This window comes from Oxyura jamaicensis, chromosome 4 (assembly GCF_011077185.1).
Source record: "Oxyura jamaicensis isolate SHBP4307 breed ruddy duck chromosome 4, BPBGC_Ojam_1.0, whole genome shotgun sequence".
Classification (NCBI taxonomy): Eukaryota; Metazoa; Chordata; class Aves; order Anseriformes; family Anatidae; genus Oxyura; species Oxyura jamaicensis.
This window is the reverse complement of record NC_048896.1, coordinates 50486199-50508866: the sequence shown is the minus strand read 5'-3', so window position 1 is coordinate 50508866 and position 22668 is coordinate 50486199. Positions and strand designations below refer to the sequence as shown.

General features: G+C 38.1%; 1 protein-coding gene across 1 annotated transcript; it reads right to left on the bottom strand.

Moving 5' to 3' along the window:
* Positions 1–276: 276 nt before the first annotated feature.
* ASIC5 (acid sensing ion channel subunit family member 5) lies at positions 277–14183 on the bottom strand. Its single transcript, XM_035324831.1, has 10 exons — positions 13710–14183; positions 10754–11060; positions 8600–8831; positions 7800–7919; positions 6682–6831; positions 5976–6123; positions 5237–5293; positions 3665–3833; positions 1196–1287; positions 277–585 (listed from the first exon to the last, which is right to left on the bottom strand). The coding sequence occupies exons 1-10, from the start codon at positions 13747–13749 to the stop codon at positions 386–388; spliced, it is 1515 nt and encodes a 504-aa protein (XP_035180722.1). The 5' UTR covers positions 13750–14183; the 3' UTR covers positions 277–385.
* Between the last annotated feature and the right edge of the window lie 8485 nt (positions 14184–22668).

Sequence of the window (22668 nt, the reverse complement as noted above, 5' to 3'; positions counted from 1 at the left end):
GTGCTACACCTTTATGGTGGTTAAGAAACTTCCTGTGTGTTAATTTGGCATTTGTATTATTTCTTCTCACTCAGAATACAGAAGATAAACTGGGTCAGAAATGCAAAATTGCATGGAATGTCAGTAACACTTGCTCTACTATTAAAAAAATGGTAATTTAAAATAAAATTTTAGGTAAAAATTACATTTTTCATTACATGACAAAGAAAGTAAGCCTTTCCAAAGTTAATTCTTTAAAATTATCTAGCACAGTGAAATGGCTCTAGGTGCTAAACGAAGCAGGAAGAATAAAGGAAGGGAGCCTTGGAAGATATTACTGTCTCCTTTGCATCTTAAAAAGGCAGGAAAGTAACAGAAACAATTAGTTTTGTGAGTCTACAAGCCACTAACATTCTTGTATTCCTGTATTTTTCTCCTTGTGTGTTGGTTGGTTCTGGGATGGATTATTCCATTGAGGCATTTCAGGAGCTTTCAGTAGAAGAAAGATGCACATCCAACAGAAATTAGTAAAAATATACTCAAGCAGTTCTATGAGTGTAATCATACTGGCACCACAAAACAATCCAAGCTGGCCACCTACATCAGCTGTAATAGAAAAAAATAAACATACGTCATCCTAAGTATTTGGTTTAGTCTAGCAAGCAAACAAAACTCTGCTAGTACTCAAGCACTAAATAAATTCAAAATCCATAATCCATCACTTTAAGAAAGCAGAATTAATATTCTTAAGAATGTTTGTGGGAAAAAGATGAATGTGTTGCTTAAAAATTTAAATAAAGCAAATACAGAACAACACATTCTACAGTGGAATATGTGCTTAAAATGTCTCCTACTTCTTTTCCTGTTCAGCCATTCTCTTGCCTATTATCCCTATGTTCTCCCTCTCCCCTTTAAATCCCAGAAGCTTCCCTATGATTACAGTTCAGTATGCTGTGTAGCTGTAAATTAGTGCGGAATTTAATTATTACTCTCCACTGCAGGTCATTTAATGGTATGGCAGGAGACCATATCAAAAACAAGCATGAAGCAAACGTGATTGTTACCATTATAATATAAAAGGCATTGCTTTTTGTTTATAAACCCAGATAGCCTATGACTTTGGAGAGAATAAAATATCTATTTATATATATATATATTATTATAATTTCAGATTAAATATTGATGAGCTATAAATAAATGTCAAGCATTCACTTACCAAGCAACTCAGATACAGACAAGGCCTTCTGCTGCTGAGTTATTTTGTAGTTCAGATCATGGTACTTAATGTCAATAAGCACAAGGTTCTGCCTAATGATAAGCACATACAGTATTACTTGAGACAGCCAGGAGTGCTGTTCATTTTTACCAACATCCATCAGTATGAACTGCCTTCATGGAGAGTGATGTATCTTTTAAAGAGCAATCCACTAAGAGGTATAAAAATTAGGTGACTGAAAAACAGTATTTTGTAATAGCGATAGTTATAAAAGCATATCATTAGAGAAGTTGATCTCCAGGCTATGTTAAAAGAACAACTCAGCACTATTGAGATAAAATCCTAAAGGGTCGTAGAGAGAAGCTTAAGTGGAAGTGTCAAGCATCCTCAACTACAGCAGATACAGTGCTTGGAAATGTAGTCTAATATAGCCTCTCGTTTATGTGCAAGTGCATATTTAATCCTGATGATCTCAGTGACAGTATTTGTGCAGAAAGCCCTTGTCCTATGCTCAGATCTTTAGTTCTACCCTCTGTTAATAGCTTACTTGCCTGCTGCAAAAGTGGAAGAGCAGGCAAATCTTTGGTGGAGCAGGATCTGTGGAATGATTCAGCAAGAATAAAGAGCTCATCTTTGTGATATCGTGACTACAGAAAGAGTCAGCGTAGCTGCTAAATAGAAGATAAACATAACAGCAGAGGAATAAAACAGACACAAAAAGTGATTGCATAAATAATGCCATATCCTTTAAGAATAAAAGTAGTGTTTATTATTCAAAGCTACAGATTTTGAGGTTGAAAATGATAATGAGCTTATTAATTTGATATTCACTGAAAATACAGTATTGGTTATACAAAATGACTTCCATTTCTTTAGGTGATAATTCTAAAATGTAGGTAACACTGGGTAATAAAAATAATCTTCCTTTAATGGCTTTTACTATAAGACCTCCTACAATTGCCATAGGGTACCTAGTTGTTCTATCCAATAAGGTAGTAAATAGTTAGCTTTTCCCTTCTTAAATTTTCAGAAATTAATCAGTGTCTATGTTTTACAGTTCAGAATATGTACTTTTTAATACATGGGCAGGATTCCTATTGGTTAAGGCTTGGTAACAGGAGAATGTTCTGTATTTTCTCTTGCCTAATTAAATAATTGCTGGGCTGTGCATGATGTTTACATACAATAAAATAATCAACAAAGATAAAATGTTCTCAAAGGATTATCTTTTGCATATAATAATAGGTTTAATTTTCATAATCCTCATATAGTTCCTGTTCATGTATAAATATATGGAAGCATTTGCAGACTGATGGTTTCAAGAGTGAGAAAACTGAAGTCACTGAAACAATGGAATAGTCACAGATAATTCATTAGCCCGATTTTCTACACTTCTTTATAAATTTATTTGAATCCATGAATATTATTGGTTCATGTAGCATTTGTATTGATACTTATGTGTACAAGTAACATCTACCTCTGTGAGTAAGAGGTAATTTGGACTACAAAACTGTATTGAATGCTCTTTGAGAAGTATCTTTCTAGCAGACCGTTATGGAAATCATTCTATTGGATATATAATGCATGCATTTTCAAGGAAATTCAGCATAAATTTATTATATTGTAAGTGTAAGGTATGCATGCTTTATTAAATCATAAGTATATATGATATTTCTGCCACAAATTTAAAGGTTTTCAGATTGTGTGAGCTCAGTGCTACTACTGAAAAACACAGCTTTGTGCATAACTTAATTTCTAACATAATTTCCTTGACATACATTTCTAACATAATTCCTTGAGTATAGCCCTACTTTGTTGTTGTTATTGTTGCTTGGTAGGTAGCATTTTCAGTCACACAACTAGAACCATCTTATTTTGCTACCTTAAGAGAATATTTCATCAAATATTTTCTAAATATATTTTGTAATAGATTTTACTAACAATAGAAAAGAATTTTAAACTTGTGACATTTTTGACACAATAAAACCTAGCTCTTCAGAGCTTTTGAAGCTTTTTTTGGTAATGTGTTGAGAGAAAGGAGAACTTTACCTAGCATTTATTTGGGTTGTTCACTGACTTCAGTTGTGAAAAATCTGTCTTCTTTGTTGGGTGGATTGCCCATGTGGGTTGTGAATAGGCTTGATAACCCTGCTCTTTCTTTATACCTAATTGCAAAGAGTGATTAAAAATGACACAAGAGGTAGCACAGAACATTACTTTCCAACTGAGGTATCTATTTTATGGTATCCACAGGTCTTAGATGTATCTAAGTATAGTTTAGACCTACATGAACATGTATAAAGCCTAACTAATCTCTTAGAAAAGATTGGTTACCTCACAGACAACATTTTAAATACCACACACTACAGAGTATATTTTTAAAAGGTCACATTTACATCATACACTCTGTTCACACACTTAGATGTAATGGATTATTTCCTTATTAGACAAAGCATTAAGTAAGATTACCTGATGTATTCTGGGCTTTTCTTCAGTTTTGCAGAAATGTATTTTATGGCTTTTTCTCCTCCAAAACTTGAATAGGTGACAGTGGTAGGATATTCCATTTCTTCACAAGGGGCAGGGCAAGTGGAATTATGAGTTCCTACTGTACACAATCCTTTTATCTCTATATCATCTGAAATTTCAGGAAAAAGAACTTGCATGTTTCTAAAACAACACACAGTGTTGTTTTTTTTAACCTTATAAAATGACTTCAATAAAGACTTTAATTATCTGTAGAAAGGTTGGTACATACGAGTTTGAAGGAAGAAACATGTATTTCTAAAAGGCAATTAGGTAGCTGGAGCACAGTATTAAAGGCTGAAATTTTGGCTTTTATTTCCCCTTTCTATGCTCCCCTTCTGAAATTCAGCACATGCAAGTCTTTTCACCTTCATTAGTACTTTGTGCTTACTCTTTCTCATCCATGATTTGTCAAGAGGACAACAGAAGGTTGGCTGCCCATGTTCTGTGTTAGCCTTCTGGTTGCATATTTAGGTTTATAATCCTTGGTCTTGACATTTGCCTAGCTCACTTCAATGCACAGGAGTAGGTTCCAGAGCAGCGTCAGTGGTTATTTAATGTCATCTGATAACTTTGTAAAAGTTTTGCTAAACTGAGCTCACTTAACACCACAGCCCCTGACCTTTGACTTTGGGGCTTAAGTCAGCTGAGAGGGATCCTTCTGTTTCCTCAAATACCAAACAGTTGTCAAAAAAAAATCTGCAGGTGTGGCTGCTCTGGGAGGCCATTCCTCTGACAAGGCTCTAACAAAAAGAAATCATTATGGGAATGTGGAAAAGCTGCAGAAAATCAATGTAGAAAAAATGGTAAGTCATAAATACCTCCTGAAGCATAAACCCTAACCTAAAGGCCTCTGCTCTGAGGTGAGTACTGTAACCTCCTGCCTCTGGTGCTCTGTTTGCCCTGGTGTGGTGGCAGTTGCTGTGCCTTCCCTCTTCACGTGGGCTTCTCACATTTGCATGCTGGGGGAGAGGAAGTATCTCAGCCTGTTAGGTGACAATTTGAAGCACTCTCTTCCTCCAGAAATGAACTTCTTAATCTACAAGGTTCTTTAATCATCCATTCCTTTGGGAAGAGAGAGTCACAACACACAGCAGAATCCATGAGCATTAAAAAGGAGGCTTTCCAAAATCCATGAGAAGTTACTTCTCAGATTATCGCTCACAGTATTTTCCAGGAAGTCTGCTGTAGTGACTTAAGAATTTCATACCTACTGTGTGTAAGTTATTTACTCATGAAAAAGAATTGTATTTGAAGCATTTTGAAAGTATGATTCATTTCATTTTTATTTTTATTATTTTTTTTTTAGTTATAGGATCTTGAAGTCCAGTGATTTAGAGTTAATTTTTTCATCAGTTACCAAGCTTTTTATTACTGTGTCTGATCTCTATTTTCAGAGTCTTAAATGAACTGGGATGTACACCATTTCATTACTAATTTCAGTATTTTAACTGATAGATATCTTCTGCTATTTGGAATTGGCTTAGAAAATATGAATATGAAATTACTACTTACAGACTGCAGGATAAACACAGTTGTAAAACTTCAGCAAATCACATTCAGTTCCATTACCTTAAAAATAAACAAGTAACTTTAGGAGTTCAAATCAATGATCTAGTCCTTAGTTCTATTTGTGTTAAACTGAAAAATAATGTCATCAAAGCCCAGATACCACTTTGTGCTTCTCTTTATACAACTGAGAAAACAATTCAGTAGGGCACAGTGCAGTTACGCCACGAGGGGTACATAGCAGTAGAAGACAATAGACCAAACCAAGAGGCTCACTGGAGGACTGAACGTTATTATTAGGCGTTCCAGCTGGAGCTGCCTTTAAGGCTGTGGCTCACTCTTCGTATTACCTTGCTAAGGAATTTTTGTTTTCATGGTGGAAATACAAAACAAAGTGGGTAGGTGGAATTTATGATTACAACCTACATGTTCCAGCAAAGGTTTCAAACTTCACGGAGGATTACTCAGATACCAATTTGTCTCACAGCCCTGAGGAATAATCTTTTTCAAGATTTTTGGTGTGTATCCTAAAAATAGCTAATGGACAGATGCTAAGTCTAGAGTTGACCAAATATCTTGCTGCTTTTCTCTGAATTAAAAAAAAAAATAGATTTAAGTAAATTAAATAATCACAGTTGTAAATATCCCAGAAAAATGTACCCTGTCTCCTTTGCCATTCAATATTGAGTTAGTTCTCCTAGCAAGATAGTCATTAAAGAGAATATATGGTAGTCCTAAGAAATACCTGGGAGAATGAAAGGCAAACAGCCACACCAGTCCTGTATGTACCGGGCCTTGCATTCCTGCAAACAGCCATTAGTACTATAAATATTCTGGTACTGAAGCTTTATATCAGGCTTGCACTCTCCCCATGGGTATTCTTGGATAATTGACTGTAAAGTAATAATAACAGAATACATAAATTTCTCTTTTAATTTAGATATTACTTTATCACATTTTACAGTGCTAAAGGAAACCTGTTTAAGACATAAGCAGTAATATTGTGATTTAATAGGAGGGGATTACCATTTGTGCTTTTAGAATTATAAAATCATCTCCACTCTCACATAGCAAGACCAGGACCTGATCAGACAGCCCAGTGCAGAGGGGTAGTCTTCTCTGGTTGTATCAGGAAAGGGCTATCAGGAATCTGATACAACGTTAGCTGTGATAGAACATATTGATGGGCGGCTACTGCACTATTTTTGTATCGTTATGTCAGTGAGACTGAGAGGTTAACTTGAGTAAAAAGAGATTAGGCAGAATCCAGGAAAAAAAAATGGGTTTGTTGGTAGGTTTTTTATATAGCTGGTTGAAGTGTTATTCTTAGGACTCGCTGTGGTATGATAAATATTAAATAATTGCAAAAGCGTGTAATTCATTGCCATGCCTCGGAAGAGATTAGCGATGATACAGGCTAATATTTCTACCTGATAGACAAGGGTGCTTACCTTCAGCTGGCGGATTGCGACCTGTGCATGCATGCCGACTGGTGTTAATAAGCCTAAACCATCAAAGCGTGGAACCTCTTTGGGTGAATGGATAACAAAAGTGATACCAGCGTCAGTATAACCAAGGGCGGGATCATCAGTGAATTGCTCCTGATACAAAAAGAAGTATTTTAAATAGTCTTGGCTTTTCTTATGCTCTGAAGTTTTAGCTATATTTAAAATGGTGCTGCTTTTTTATTATTATTTGGTCTTAAGTCTCTTGTTACACCTTAAGCAATTTACAGGAATATGTAGAACTAAGCTGACTCGAATTTTCTTTATTAACTTTGTAGGTTTCCCTGCAGTTACTCTAAATTTTAGTGTGTTTTTTTTTTTGATTTGTTTTGTTTTCTTCCTTATGTCCTCTCCCTCTTTCAAAAGCAAGAAGGCGTAGATGAACCTTTTTCAATAACTTGGAAATTCACTTCTGCTTGCAAGTGCTCCATGTTTCAGCAAGCTTTCCGTTACTCTCTTGAGAACCTGTCACTCCTCTCCCCTGTAGCTACTAGAGAATAAAAGTGAATGTCTAACTTTTATCATTCTAGGTTTTAGTTTTCTTCCCTGATCTCATAAGGTGATATTCCCTGAGATTCCCTGAACTTTCTGTGTTTTGTGTAGAACAAAACCAATCCTAATAAGGTCTTTACAGTGCAAAGACAAGATCCTTGCTGACAAGAGGCGCTTAAGATGCTGCTGAAACAAAAATTCAGTACTACTTAGAAGTCGGCACCATGTGACCTTTCCTAGTGGGTCTTTTACCGAGATAGAGATGTTATCCTGAATTGCTTCTATATAATTATTTGTCTGATAATATTTTTCAGTTGTAGGTGAATCGTGTATATGTATGTATATATGCTCGCCTGCAACTTTCTACACCATTTGGTTTGGGGGCACAGTCAATAGTCATTCAAAATTTTTAAACCAGTTTTGGATCTTTCCTTCAAAATACACTTTTACTCAGGAATAGTTCTTGAAAAATAATTCTGTGCATGGAATTCTGAAGGTTTGTGTAAAATGAACAAATGAAATATATGAATTATTATATGATTGGTTGTATATAGTCATTGGTATATCTGTACCTGCTGGACATCAAAAAGTAAACGTAAGCCTCTTCCAGACAAACTCACACTTCTTGCTGGAAGACCATTGTAATTAAAAGTAAAGCAGTTTCCGTATTCAGTGAAAACATGTTCAAAATCCTTAAATAAATGAAAATAGGGAAGTGTAAAATAAAAGAAAAATCACTTAAAATTTCATTAGTGAATCACAATGTAAGAGATGGGCTAGTGTTTTTTGGTTTAGTGTCCCCACCCCCACCGCCCCAGTCCCCAAGGCAGTATGAATAATAAGGCTAACCTGCAAGAATATAGGACTGATTTATCTGTTCACATATTCTGTTGAAGTTGGGAGTTGTTGTATGGCAGAACTGAGACACAAATAAGAGGATCATATTCTTTTGTTGCTGCTGCAGAACTAACTACATCAGTTGAGTGCAACCATGCAACCATGTCATGCAAAAAACCTCCATTCATACTGATGTTGGTTATAGGCCATTTATGGGAAAGGTTGCTGGATGAAGCCTGGAGGCAGGACACTTTTCAAAGCCTGCTGTCTATGCAGACCTGGGACTAGGCGGAGAGCAATTTAAACTGAAATTCCATGTTACAGCTCGGGGAGGCCAGCAGGCTGCCTCTGTGGTCACTGGGAGAGCTGGGGTGATCCTCAGGGTGATTTAGAGCAGGATGTTTTCTCTCCATTGACCAACTGTGAAGGGAAGGCAGGGGGAGTAGGTGGCAAAACCAGGTGTCTGAAGTTGAGTGGTAAGAATACATCCCCATCCCCTCCATGCTTCTGATGTAATAAAAGGAAAAATATTTACCTCTGGGTGACATGCCTTTCCAAAGAATTCACATTCTAGCAATGTGCTGTGGTTTAGATAAAACCCATTTTTCCTTGTAAACTCTTTAATGCTGAAGTTCTGGTTTCCAAGAAGGAACTCATTTATCTCTTGAGAATATTTATCTTCCATAGCGAATTTTTGGACAACTCCAGAAACAATGTTCCAAAGGAGAAAAATGACTTGGAGGTTGCTCACTGCATGAGCTTGAAACCTGTCAGTGGGAAGGAAAAGGAATAGCTTGGAGTTCTGTGGCGTTACAGGACTGATCTCAATGCTCTCACCAAACCCATGATGTGGTTTATCGCCTGCTTGCTAACTGTATTGTCTTGTCCACCATGCTTGCACTTACACTGTGATCTCTGTTCCATGGATAAATGATACAGTCTCCATTTCTAGGAAAAGGTTATTTTCCAAACAAGAAAGCAGGAAAGGGACCTCTTTCCAGGGTTATTCTAGAAATGCTTCTGTTGTGTGTGGTTATTTAATAAATAAGAATGGTCATCTGCATAAGCCAAACTGCCAGAATTCTAGAGCTGAAGAAAAGCTGGACAATTGCATTTACATGAGGAAAATAGCTGGAAGGAGATGTTCCTTTTTTTTTTTGGGGGGGGGGGGGGCAAGAAAAAAAGAAAGCTGTATTCCATCCTTTAGAAAATTGATCACTAAGTGCATCTCATGTACCTGTGTTGCTAAGGCGCTACCTTCTCATGAAGCCTGTAGTTGGTGACACAGTGGCATGAACCAAGGGTGACCCTTACTCCTAGAATCCACTTGAAAATTGAAAAAATATGGTAAGGTGTTGGAGGTGCTTTCCTGATGTACAGCACTGAAGACCTTTACTGAAGTAAATAAAGGGTTCAGAGAACTGTTATGGTAAATTTAATCTCAAAATACTGAAAAGAGAATAAAACCAAAGAGAACAGCAATACCGTGTTCTTTAGAATCGCTATTTTACATAATCCTATTTTACAAAACACATCAATGTATTTGTATAATAGATCTTAATACACAAGCTTAAGAAAGATCAGTAGGAACAGCTCTTCAACTGAATTTGAGTCAAAAAATAAAGGCAGAGGTAGAGCTGTGCCTCTTCGTTCCACCAGCAAAGAAAACTGTCACTAAAAACAGGAGGAAAGAGTAAGCATGGCATGAACAACAGATGGATTTGGCAGCAAACTGCCTCTTAGGCAGATAACTGCTGTGCTCAGGAGCTGTTTGCTCACAATGTGTTGCCACTATAGATGCATGAAGTGAGAGGTTTTTATAATACACTGCGGGTAGAGTACAGTGTGTATGTTCTACAGAATAACCCAAAATGGCTTTACAGAGGGCAATGGGAATGAAAAATAGTGAGGTGGGAAGGCTTCAGGTATCTGAGACTTGGACTTCTGGTTGATTCTGCCAACAAGAGGTAGAAGATCTCAAAACTTACATTGTTTTCCCAAGAATGCTAAGATTTCTTCATTACTAAAACAGTTGTTAAATTACATATTTGCTCTAAAAAAATCAGGCAGTAGTTTTACTGCATTATTTTTAAAATGGTTGTATCTGAATCCTGGCTGGTATCTTCAACTGTCGAAACCTGTAGTGAAGTTTCTGCTTAGATGTGACTTTCAAACATGCCAAATGCTTTCCTCCTACAACTCCCACTGACATCAGCTTGAACCATAAAGGCACTGAGTGCCTCTGAGGAAAAATAACTGCTTTGACTAAGGTTCCTACATTTGCATGAGGTTTTGTTCAAACCTATTAGCAAATGTGTTTTATTTTTAACTTGGGTATGACTGACTGTGCCTTAGTTACACTATAGAAGGAACACTCATGGTTTATGGCAACACATAAAGAATAATGCCAGAGAGGATTTTATACTCCCCCTTTCTTTTTGAATCTTAAAAATCTGTGGTGCAGTTCCTCATCTGAAGAAGGGGAAAGATTAAAGACAACCTCCCCTGATTCTCATGTTTCTCCTCAGTTGAATCTCATGTAGTGGTGTGGCAGACAGACCCCTTGGAGCCATGTTTTTTGACTTTGTTTTATGTGATTTGTTCAAATAATCTGTGGATCCCAACTTCTTTATGTTAGCCAGAAAACTCCTGTTGCCTCTCAAGAGTGAACAACAATCACAGCTTTTACCTGTTCAAGTTGCAAAAAGTCACAGCAGGGAATTTGACGTTTTCCACGTACTGAACTACCACTGTGGTTGTGGTTGGCCAGCTGAAGTAATAGGTAAAGCGACTGCAGATTTGCCAAATGACGATGCCAAGACAGCCTGTGACCACTAGTAGCCACAGCCCTCTGTGTGTCCTGCTCCGCCTTCGGACAATATTGTGCACTCCATGAAATGAAGTGGATGAGGCAAACTCCTGGTGATACCTCCTTCTGTCTTCCAAACATGGTTGCAGTTTCTTTATTAAGTACAGTCGTATCTTTTCCAATTTTCCTTAATATTGAACAAAATGAAAACATTTTTAAAAAATTAGCATTTAAATCTCACTTTGGAAAGGAAACTGTAATTCTGGTACTCGAAAGCATCTTTAAGAGCTGTAAATTCTCTCTTTGATTAGTGAGCTTCCTTCTAAGAATGGTCTAGAGCCCTCGAAGTCTTGTGTGTTAGATTAACTCAGTTCTCTCTTCTCTGAGTGACAACAGACTATACCTTGCAATATTTTATGGATACATATTCTTAAACATATTAATATAAATGAGGAGTTCCACCTCTGTGGAAAAGATTGTTTTTTTGACATACCTCAGTAATCTAAAACCACAGGATGCTCTGAAACTGCTGTAAAAAGCTAAGCATCTGATTATTACAGTAACAGCCTATTGAAGTCCTGGTCCTTCCTGCTTGCTATAAGAAATAAAGTAAAAAGGGAATTACATATTTTTCAGGCTTTTACTATTCTGTTATTGAAACTCTGGGCAAAATTTGAAAGGTTACGGATTTAAAGGGAAATCTACTATTTTCCTTAAGTTTATATGAGTAAACTTTATGGTATGGCATGTTTTGTAGGATGAACATAGACACTTTATCAGACTGATTTTCTAGAGGCTGTTACAGTTGGGCAGAGGAACAAAGGGATGCGAGATTGATCTGCCATTGCAATCACAACCACATCAGCACTCTGGGATTTTTTTGTCCTATGTGCAGACTGTGATAATTAAATGCCAGGTGGTTTTGGATTTCAAAATGTTTCCTAAAGGAAATATAATATATTTAATGATTCACATGATAACTTTGATCAATAGTAGTATGATTTACTCTAACTCTTTTAATCATCAAACAGCTACTTCTGCTGGAAAACTGCTCAGAAGTTTTTATTCTAGCATTAATGACCGTTAGATCCCTTTGCAAAGGTGTTCAGCCATGGCTGCTTTTGTACTTCACATTGTAATAAAGGGGAAATGATTAGGAACTATGTCTTCTGTGCAGACTATAATGTTGGTCCAAGAAGTACAGGTAGAACAAATTTTATAAAACTGATATAGATGCTGGCAACTGTTTTCAGGATCTGAAGATGCAATTTTTCTTTAATCATTCATCTTTGGTCTCAGTCTGGATCTCATAAAATGAGCAGTTACTTCAATGACTTAAAATGATTTCATAATGTTACTAAATGATTTCAGCAATGGCTTCTCAGATTATTTCTTTTGCAAGCTAGATGTTTCTTTCTAACACCTTTTCTTATTGCTATAGCAGAATGGTTATTCCAGGTTTCAGTTAATGAATGGTAAAGTAATACACCAATATAATGTCAATGAGTGCAATATTATAAGTGATTAGCCCTTCATCTTATGCTGTATAAAATTAGGTGCTGTGTATCTGGGCTAAGGCTGTGTATCCAACACAGTTGAACTAGCTATGCCTAGATGAGTTAGAGTATCCAAGCTGGTGCTAGACAGACAGAGACGACCTTAGGCATACATTAGACCTTAGACAATCAGACAATAAGGTCTTGAGAGAGACATGTTCTTTTGGTAGCAATACAAAGTACATTTAATGCAGGCACTATGATTTAAAAAAAAAAAAAAAGGTCAAATATGTGGATAAAACCAATTTTAATAAAGGATCCAAGGGTTAAAGGATGGATAAGAAAGGAAATAAGTAAGAGAGAAATACAGGTTCAGGAGCAAACCACATTTCAGTGTAGGCAAGTATGGAACATGCATCTAAGAACAAGCAGGGTAGACCATACGTTCAGGATGGGCTGTAGGTGCTTTGCCTCAGAAAACACTGATTACTGAAGAAACTCCAAGAACCACGATGGTTAGTTAAATGAACCTGATTTCCCAGTCCAATGTTTTTAAAGGAGAAATGAGTTCCCCGTATATATAACCCAGGGACACATGTCCAGGGGCATGCTATTTTAAGTTTGCCTAAAAAAAATCAGAAATTCACAGTATCTTTATATTCAACTTAGTGTTAACATAAATAAGTTTGTTTGTTTGTTTAACTTCAGTAAGTTAATCACTACTTGTATAGGAAACTGATAAGTAATAATAATAAGTTCTTTTGACCTAGTGGGTGACAAAGATATAAAAGAACTGGAAGCTAAGCTCTTGTACAACAGAAATAAAGTATAACACTTTTATTTTTACATTCCCAATGGTGAATTGTGATTAGATTTTCATTAATGAACTTGTTAAAAAGGAACAGCTTTGTGAAAGATAGCTCAACTTCAGCCAGAGCCCTTACCTGGCAGGAGTGATTTCAGGGAGGTTGTTACATGTGACTTCTGTCTATGCAAAGCTTAGTTAGTCCAGATAGATTTAGGATTTCCTTTTTGACTTAATCTAAAAATCATTCAAGTATGGCATCATTCAGAAAAGTCATTGCCTAGTTAAAGCTCTGCTTTATTCTAAATGCAGGACGTGTAACTAGAGAGTTTCCCTCACGTCCTAAGTGTAACATTATCTCTGCATGCTGTTTTTCATCTCTCCCTTCTTCTTTATATCTTGAAAAATGTACAATACTGCTATTTTTGGACAAGGTTACAAGAGGAGACAACTTTTCTCATTCTGTTTGTCAATCCTGAAAATACTGAAATGTAACACTTTTGGTAAGGCATTCTAATATGTCAAAGTTACATACCTTTAGCATCCAATTGAGTGAATCTCCCCAGTTGGTCCATGAGGCTCTGCTTATTTCTGTAAGGAAGGAAAGGATACAGTAAGCTGGCTTATCAGTGTGATCATTGCTAGCTAATGGCTTTTATAGAAAACTAAATGGGAGGTGATACTCGATGACACATAGCACTGGGCAATTTACCTACCGGGGTTGCTATGATTTGCCTTTAAATAACTTGGTCTGCAAAGTACAAGAGAAGATTAGTTTTATGACAGGATCAGATGTTCAAGTACGTATTATACCAATAATAATAGAAGTTCAGACTTCTGTCTTGCTGCATCAGTGTGCAAATTATTTTTCTCATATATTTTCCTTTTATTTCAGAAAGATTGGTCATCTTCACTCAGGTACTGTGCTGTTCAGAACTGAATAAATAAATTATCTTTAAATAGATAAGGAATGCTTTCCCTTGTGGGCAATGAATGTCTGCCACTGGGTTCCCACCAGCTGTAGGATGGAGTTCACCCTCGCTTTGAATAGCTGTCCTCAGAACCACCTCCACATTCCACGTTTGTGTGGGCTTTAGCAAGAAATGGACTGTTATTCCTGAGAACTAACTCTGAGGGTGAGGAAGAAAATGCACGGAGAGTCAATCATTCCATTAACTCCTTATGAAAACAAGCAAGCAAACAAACAACAACAACAAAAACTGGTAGATGCGTGGTATCAGCTTTTTTGAAATTCATTTCAAGTAAAGAACTGCGCATCTAATTAAAGACAATAGAAAACACTCAAAGCTCAGACCTGAGATGCACTTGATGAATCATTTAGGAAGATCTAAAAAACTGTCACAGTCTCTCTCTGATTTGCAGGGGGTGGAGATTTTGGGACTGCTTCATCTCTCAGTTTTTCTCTTAGTAAAGCCCCTAAAGTTAATGCCCACAGTGTCCTTGGGTTTCTAGATGCACTTGCTCGGCCCGTCAGTGCCTCACTGGCTGGTTGTTCACTGACTGCTTTCTGGCCATGTTGCTCAAGCGATGAGCTGCAAGATGAAGCACTGAGCTTCATTTAGTCATTCCAGTGTGGCAAGCAGATTTCTGTACTCAGCTTCTTGGAAATCCCTCTTGCCTCACAGGTGAGGCTTTCTGCCAGTGCAAGCTTTGAGCAGCACTTGCATTCACTCGAGCAGTAAAGTACTTAAAACAGTGGACTGTTTTTCAACATCTATACGTAACTCAACCATACCTAAATCACTGCTGAGCAGTTATTTGCAGATCCACTGATTCCTATTAATGCGAAACACTCTAATTCACAGTACCCAGACAACGCTTCTACGTCACGTAAAACTTGCTTGAGTTCTTAAAACAAAATTATACTGGTCTTTTATACTGCTATGTGCATAGGATTAAAGAGGTACTAACTGTAAGTTGCTCTTTGCACAGCAAATATGCTTCATCTTTCTATCTTAAACATATCTTACAAAGAGTCTGTATTTGGGATATATTAGATGAACATGGGTTATGTTCTCTGGTTGTTTTACAAAAGAATTTGAATTTTAAATTGTTCTTTTTTTTTTTTTTTTTTTAACATTAATTTTTGTGCAAACAGTAGGGGGTGAAGACCAACCATCTTGTATTTGTTCAGCTTTCCAAATGGCTTCTAGAAGTAGCTTTCATGTCATAAATTGGTCCCAGGGAGTGTGGTTTGTCCATTCACTCCTTGTGGTGTGTATCTGGTTACTTAAACCACACAGTCCCTAATTCTTAATGCAGTAAAGGTTAGGAAAACCTGACAATGACAGAGGTGATCTCAATTTTCTATGTTCACGCATATTGTCAATTTTGTATTTCAAATGTGTTTTGAAGTCAGTCGTCAGTGCTTTTCAATTCCTTTCTTCTGGTTCCAACTTGAAAAAGATGCTGCAGCCAGCATAACTACATAGCTATTTGCTGAGACAAATAGATGAGGTGTTTCAGACAAAGTTCTGTTTTTATGGCCTAGTTACAAGAAAATGTCTTGTAGAAATACGGGCTGCTGAGAGAAAGTACATGCATACATACGTATACACAGACATAACATGTTCAGCGCATTTAGCTTTTATTGGACTTTTTCCATAAAATGTCAAAATGTTTCCTTTCAACTTCTGTCTCATTGTATGAAGCTCTCCGACTGCTTTATGGACTATAATGCTTTTAAAAATGTTTTTCCAGGATCTCTTTTCTGTCTCTCTCTGTCTCTCTCTTAGTGTCTCCCCACCCTCTCTCTCTCTCCCCCACCCCTCCTTCTTTCATGAAGTTGCTCAAATATTATTTCCTTTTAGGACAGAAAACGTAAGGCATTTAGTTATACGGAGGGCTGCAAATACTCATACTAATTCCGTACAGAAAATATTACTAAAAAAGAAAAATGGAGAAGAAGAAAAGGAATTGATGACCATTTGGACTTTTATAATACAGTGTCAGTGCGATTTGATGGCAAATGCTGGGACACATGCAAAATGGTAGCTAACTGTAAATGCAAGTGGGGATGCCAGTGGATTCAGCAATGGGGGGTTGGCCGCAAGAAAGGGGGTTTGAAGAGACTTTAAAGACTCACTGGGCCTGCACTGACTCTATCCATCAGTGCAGAATCAGCTATGAAAGAATAAATTATAAGGTCTCATCTGTGTTTCTTAGTGCTCTACAGACAGTAGACATTTCTCTATTCGCTTGTTTATTTTGGTATCTCTCTTATCTGGCCATGAAGTAACCTCGAGTCCTGTGCCTCCTGGCCGCACCTCGAGTACTGTGTTCAGTTTTGGGCCCCTCGCTACAAGAAGGACATGGAGGTGCTTGAGCGGGTCCAAAGAAGGGCGACGAAGCTGGTGAGGGGCCTGGAGAACAAGTCCTACGAGGAGCGGCTGAAGGAGCTGGGCTTATTCAGCCTGGAGAAGAGGAGGCTCAGGGGCGACCTTGTCGCTCTCTACAGATACCTTAAAGGAGGCTGTAGAGAGGTGGGGGTTGGCCTGTTCTCCCACGTGCCTGGTGACAGGACGAGGGGGAATGGGCTAAAGTTGCGCCAGGGGAGTTCTAGGTTAGATGTTAGGAAGAGCTTCTTTACTGAAAGGGTTGTGAGGCATTGGAACAGGCTGCCCAGGGAGGTGGTGGAGTCACCATCCCTGGAAGTCTTCAAAAGATGTTTAGATGTAGAGCTTAGGGATATGGTTTAGTGGGGACTGTTAGTGTTAGGTTAGAGGTTGGACTCGATGATCTTGAGGTCTCTTCCAACCTAGAAATTCTGTGATTCTGTAAACTGGTTACTCCTTCTCTTGTCCCTCTGTATATGAGAGACTGTTTATTACTCTTCCCTTTGAAGGAAAAGTATTTATTACTCTTCCCCACAATCTTATCTTGGTATAGTAAAATTTGTCATCTCTCTTAATGGGCCATATTTTCTATGCCAAATGCTCATTTTTCTTGCCATTTTCTTCTGAGCTCTTTCCAAGTAGTCTTAATCTTTCTAGAAGAGTGGTGCCGTGGACGTAGTACAACAGGCATCCCTGCTGATGCTGGAAGGAAAAGAAGCTTTCCATGCCACGTGGAAAGCTTCCATGTAAAATTTCCAGTATGAAATTCACTCTTTCCAACAGCTTTGCCTTTTGTTGCTTAATACATTATTTTTGACTATCTGGAATATCCAGCTGATTTCTTAACAAATAAAAATAAAAAAATTGCTGGTTCGGTTATCTCTGAAGTTCAAAAGTACTGCTCTTTGCTTCACTGAAACTGCACATTATTTATTTCAGTGCATTAAGATCACTTTGATTTCTAGCCCCCATCTGCCAACGTGCTATTATACCTTCCAGGCTGTTCTCATTTGTCAATTTAAAAAGTGTACAAGCTATTCCATCATCCAGGCCATTTATGATAATACTGAATAGCATCAGATTAGCAGATTGTTACTGGAGTTTGTCCTGAAGCAGCCCTTTGCTCTTACTAGGCAGCTCTACCATGGAGTAAACAGCAGCACAGGCTGAGCCACGTGGAGGCACAGCACGGCATGGCAGCATTTTGACTCTAATGTGCTCTTGACTCTAATGAGCTCTTAGGCTATAGATGTTGACCTTTCTGTATCTAACTAGTAGCCAAGATTCATGTCTTCAGGAGAGAAAAATAACTGTTTTCCTGTAGGAAAAAAAAATTGAAAGTTGCAATGTGTGATTGTGAGGCATTAAAAGAGGATAGATTAGCCTTGGGAAAACTCAGTGGCAGCCTGCGTGTTCTTATCTGTATTCAAGCTTTGTTATTTTTCATAAACTTATAGTTTTGGTTGATACTGATGCATTTCAGGGATGAAAGGAGGAAGTTTTGGTATTAACAGGGAAAGAACACTTCTGTAATTTGGAAATTAGTCCTCAGTTGGAATATGAGGAAGATAAAATGTTCCTATGGACAATTGTGAGAGCAGGCACTTCAGATAGCGTCCGAGAACAACTGGAAGACAGCAAGTGAAAGCATATTCACTATGAGAGCTCTATATTAAGAAAATAGAGGTGTTGGAGGAACTAACTGGTGGTAATATCACAATCTGGGGCAGGAGATTTGATGTTGACACTTCTGACTGCAAGAGGTGTGAAAGAAATTGTGCAGGGCTGTAAATGATAGACACTGAGAGGTGTGTGGGGATTGTGCTGGGACATGTGAAACATAAACGGAAGTTAAAGGTATGTTGAGAAGTGACGACATGGTTCTTTGTGTTTAAGAAGTAGAACAAATACAATATATAAAAAAAAAAATAAACAAATCTTTGCAGCACTATCTCTTCACTTTGTTTGTAGTTTGCAAGACCTTGAGCTCTGTTACTCCCCCAGATACAAATGTCTGATTGGATTATTAATATTGCATCAACTTTAAGCTAGTTTGTTTAAGCCTTGAGTCACTAAATTTTATTTTTCTTAAAGCAGACTGTGAATTTCAAATGTTGGTTAAATACCAATGCCAGTTTTGGAAATCACAAAATGCTCATTTGAGAGGGGGGCATGTTTTGGTGCCAAACCTATTATCTTCTCCCCATCTTCCCTTCTTGCATCTTTAATTATGTCTCTCTCATTATGTTTTTATTATTAAATTGACTGGAGACGTAGGTTTTGTTCAGTGGTTGTATAGCAGCTAGCACAGTGAGGTTCTGGTGTAGGCTACTAGGTGCTTCAGCTGTGCAGTAGGCACTAGAAGGAAGTCAAACAAGGATACCAAATGTAGTGTGCTGGACTGAACTTTATGGTAAATAAAAATGAACTGTCAAATGCAGTTCGACCAATGTAATTGCCAACTTATTTAAAAAAAAAAAAAAGAGAGAGCAACACATACTTAAGGCTTTGTAAAGCCTTTCTGGGACAGCATTTCTGTTCCAGACATTAAGTAATGTATAACAATTTAAGTTACCTTCTCAACCAAAAGCCTACCAGTCGTTGCCATCCTGCTTGCTTTTGGCATTTCACTATTACATTTGCAGTTTTGTTGTCCAAGAGACCAATTCTTTCATTGCTCTAATTTTGTGGACCTAGCAATGCTCCCATCTGAACATCAGTAAGATATTTTTCCTTTTAAGTGCTTCAGCTTAGAAACAGAATTTGAGCAATTGCAGATAACGGGGACTGGGACTATAAAGCAGTTATTTCTAGCAAGCTCATAAGCCATGACTTAATACCAAATGGTAATTAAAATTACTTGATTACTTGGCAGGAAGTTTGAAACCAGCACAGGGAAACCTCCTTTCACGTGATATGCACTTCAGTTATGGAAGTTGTGTCAGGCTGTGGATTCACAGGAGTGTTATTAAATGGCAGGGACAGATATATCTCAAGCAGTCCTCAACTATCAGGATTCAGAAGTTAGATGGAGAAGTTATTTCACTGTGAGCGTGCTTTTTTGTTTTTGATTGATTGATTGATTGTTCTAATAGCTCTTCCCAAGAAATCCTCTACTTTATAGTAGAAACTCTTAAGCATGGTGTGACCTGTTTGGATCTTGTATCCAACCCACTACAGCCACTGTTATGTAGGTAGAAACTATTTGTGCTGGATAACTCCTAGTTTGTGTTTCTAGGATAACAGTGTTGGGAAGCTTCAAGCGTCACTTGCTTATTGCAGGAAGGTCTCCAAGCTCTTTGTTGAAGTTAATGAACTTCAGAAAAACAAATTGATCTGTGATGATTTTGAAATCAGATTGAGAGTATAAGCAGAAGAATGGGTAACACTGTCCAACCTATTTGTCTGTGCATTTTTTTCTCCATCATCAGTTTTATGTAGGATAACTTTAGATTCTGTTTAGGTGAAGACGGCACTTCTAAGTTCATAGGAGAGAGGGCTCTTGCTGGGTTCATGGCATTACACAGGCGGTCGTTTGTACTTACCTCTCCTCATCAGGCTAATGGTTTGGACATGGAGCCCCACGCAGTAAGAACAAGTGGACTCTTGGCTCCCTGTGTATCTACAAAATAAGGCACAGGATGCCTCTGGCTTGCACCAAACCTGCCATTGGCCAGGCTGGAGGGAAGCTCCTTTTTTTTGCCCTTACAATTCCCGTCTTTCAGTCCCAGTAAGCTCAGTTTGTGTCCTCTCTGCAACCTTGTTGCAGGTGAGACAACACAAACTAGTCCATCCACCCCATGTCTACAGCTGGGGTTGGGGAGGCAAACGGGATGAGGGTGGATTAAGAAAGGGTTTTAACAATTTCTGTGCTTGGTCATGAAGACCAGGACAGCTTGAAGGCCACAAAGTGCAGTTCCTGGAATCCGTGATTTTTTTTTCCCCTGCTGTGTTTGTTTGTCTTGTGTTCAGCCCAATCACAAAACAGAACATTCTCTCTGCTGAAGGTTAGAGTCCTGTGATATGTTTTCTGAAATGAACAGAAGCCTTTCTATCTTTCATGCTATAGAAATAAGTAAGCAAGGAAACGGAGAGAGAGAAAAAGAAAAGCTCAAGGGCATGCGCATGCTTCTGGCTTTCATAGCCTTGCTCAGTCATCCGTGGCATGAACATCAAGTTGTGTGCATGGTTACATCTGCTTTTACATGGCTCTGAGTATTCAGCAGGGAAAAGATGGTGCATTTTGAGAAAAAGGTAATACCATCAGTTAAAATCAGGGTTATGTTTTGCTTCAGATCTATTCACATGGAGTAGCTTTTTCCATCAAGATTCCTTAAGGAAGGATTATGCTAGAATCAAGTGATGGCAAAGAATCAAAGCATAAAGGCCACGCAAAGAATTTGGTCCCTACGGTGAGCCCCAAGTTTGAGCAGCATGGCAGATGCACAAAGAGACATTTACTTCCCCATCAGTGGTAAGGATGTCTGCAGCCAAGCCAGAGTTGAAGGCTCTGAGCTGAGCCAAGCCTTAGGGCTCTTTCAGTCTGTTGTTGTCCATATTGCCAGTAGACAATTTTATAATCAGGTAGTACAAGTCAGGCTTTTTTTCTTTTTCTTTTTCTTTTTCTTTTTCTTTTTCTTTTTCTTTTTCTTTTTTTTTTTCTTTTCTTTTTCTCCTTCCCTGTTTATCATTACACACTTGTGGGGCCTTGCTGAGCTCACATTAAGGCAGCCAGTAAGATGAATGAGTGATGGGACCAGTCAGTTGTGAGGCCCTCAAACAGAGAGTCAGGACATGCTGGAAATATTGGAGGTACTTCCCAAACTGTGGTAGTCTGGCTGATTTGTTTCATTGACTGAAACTTGTCTGCTGCTGAATCAGAATGGGAGTTTGTATAGCTCTTGATTCAGACAGTATCCTCAGCTAGATTTTGAGGGAGATTCGTAACCCTGAACCAATTAAGGGTAGCATTATTTCCCAAATAGGGAGTTAATGTTTTGTTAAGCACAGGTTTAAAAGGGCTCTGAGACTTCAAAGTCCTTCCCATACAGAGCAGGCAATGTAAAGGTTGCAAGTCAGAGACCATTGCTCTGGTAGTGTATTATTCTCTGGGCCCCACAGGAGAACTAAAACTGCACAAGAAAACAGACAGTAACTCCTTTGAGGTTAAGTGTCCAATATTTTCATCTGTCCTTGTTGTTTTTCTGTTTGTTTTTTACTATGTTCACACTCTTTCTTTGCTTGTGCCATGAGAAAAGATAACAAAGTTTGAATTCACTGTGGAGGTTCAGGCTGGATGTTTCAGCTAAAGGGATACAGAAATGACAACCTAAGCCTTCCTTGCCCATGCCTTTGAGATCTGCAAAGGGGGCAGGTTATATTACGATGTTCATAATAATGCTGTTTCACTGGAAACAGCACATTTTTCAGTGCTGAATTCCTGATGTATACGCACCAGTGCACAGACTTCACCTTCATCTCTACTTGCCTGCATTCAGAGCAGGTGTACAGACAGATGTGTGTGGTGAGGATTATTTTACTCTGTCAGCTTTTACATCAGGAAGGAAGAACACCTTGACCTTCCTGATGGGTACACCTCAGTGGTGTCCCACTTTCCTTGTAGCCCAGCTGTATGAGAATACAGTTCTGAACTAATATTTGTGTAGCCTGACATACAGCATCTGACTTGGCAGGGTATACATCCCATCACCCACGTGCCACATCACATGTAACTTTTTTTTTTTTTTTACATATTATTTTTTTTGGTGATGCTGCTGCTCTGAGTGACGGGAACAGCTGAAGCCAGCACACAGGCACGACTGCCCAGTGCAGGTCTTGCAGAGAGTAGATGCTCTGGGGTCACAGGGGCCCCGGAGCTTTGTTTGCAGTAAAACTGAGCGTTAACTTTTTTTTGGAACAGGCTGGCAGGCACAGAAGAAGTACGCATTAGTTACACGTTACTTCATAGCGTGTTGGGCTGATGATTTACCAGAATTGAGTAACATTTGTCAACAAATGAGAGTGAAACATCTGCAGGAGGAAATAAAATCAAGAAATTGCCATGAATTAAACCACTGGAAAAGGAACAGGAGATGTATATGGCTATTTTCACTTGTTTTACTTAATCTGTGTGCACAT

Coding starts and splice junctions, on each gene's coding strand:
- ASIC5 (XM_035324831.1), bottom strand. CDS start 13,749: ATGGACCAACTGGGGAGATTCACTCAATTGGATGCTAAAG. Junction 5,294..5,975: donor TTTGCCTTTCATTCTCCCAG/GTATTTCTTAGG, acceptor TTTATTTTTAAG/GTAATGGAACTGAATGTGAT. Junction 1,288..3,664: donor AAAAGCCCAGAATACATCAG/GTAATCTTACTT, acceptor GCTTATCATTAG/GCAGAACCTTGTGCTTATTG.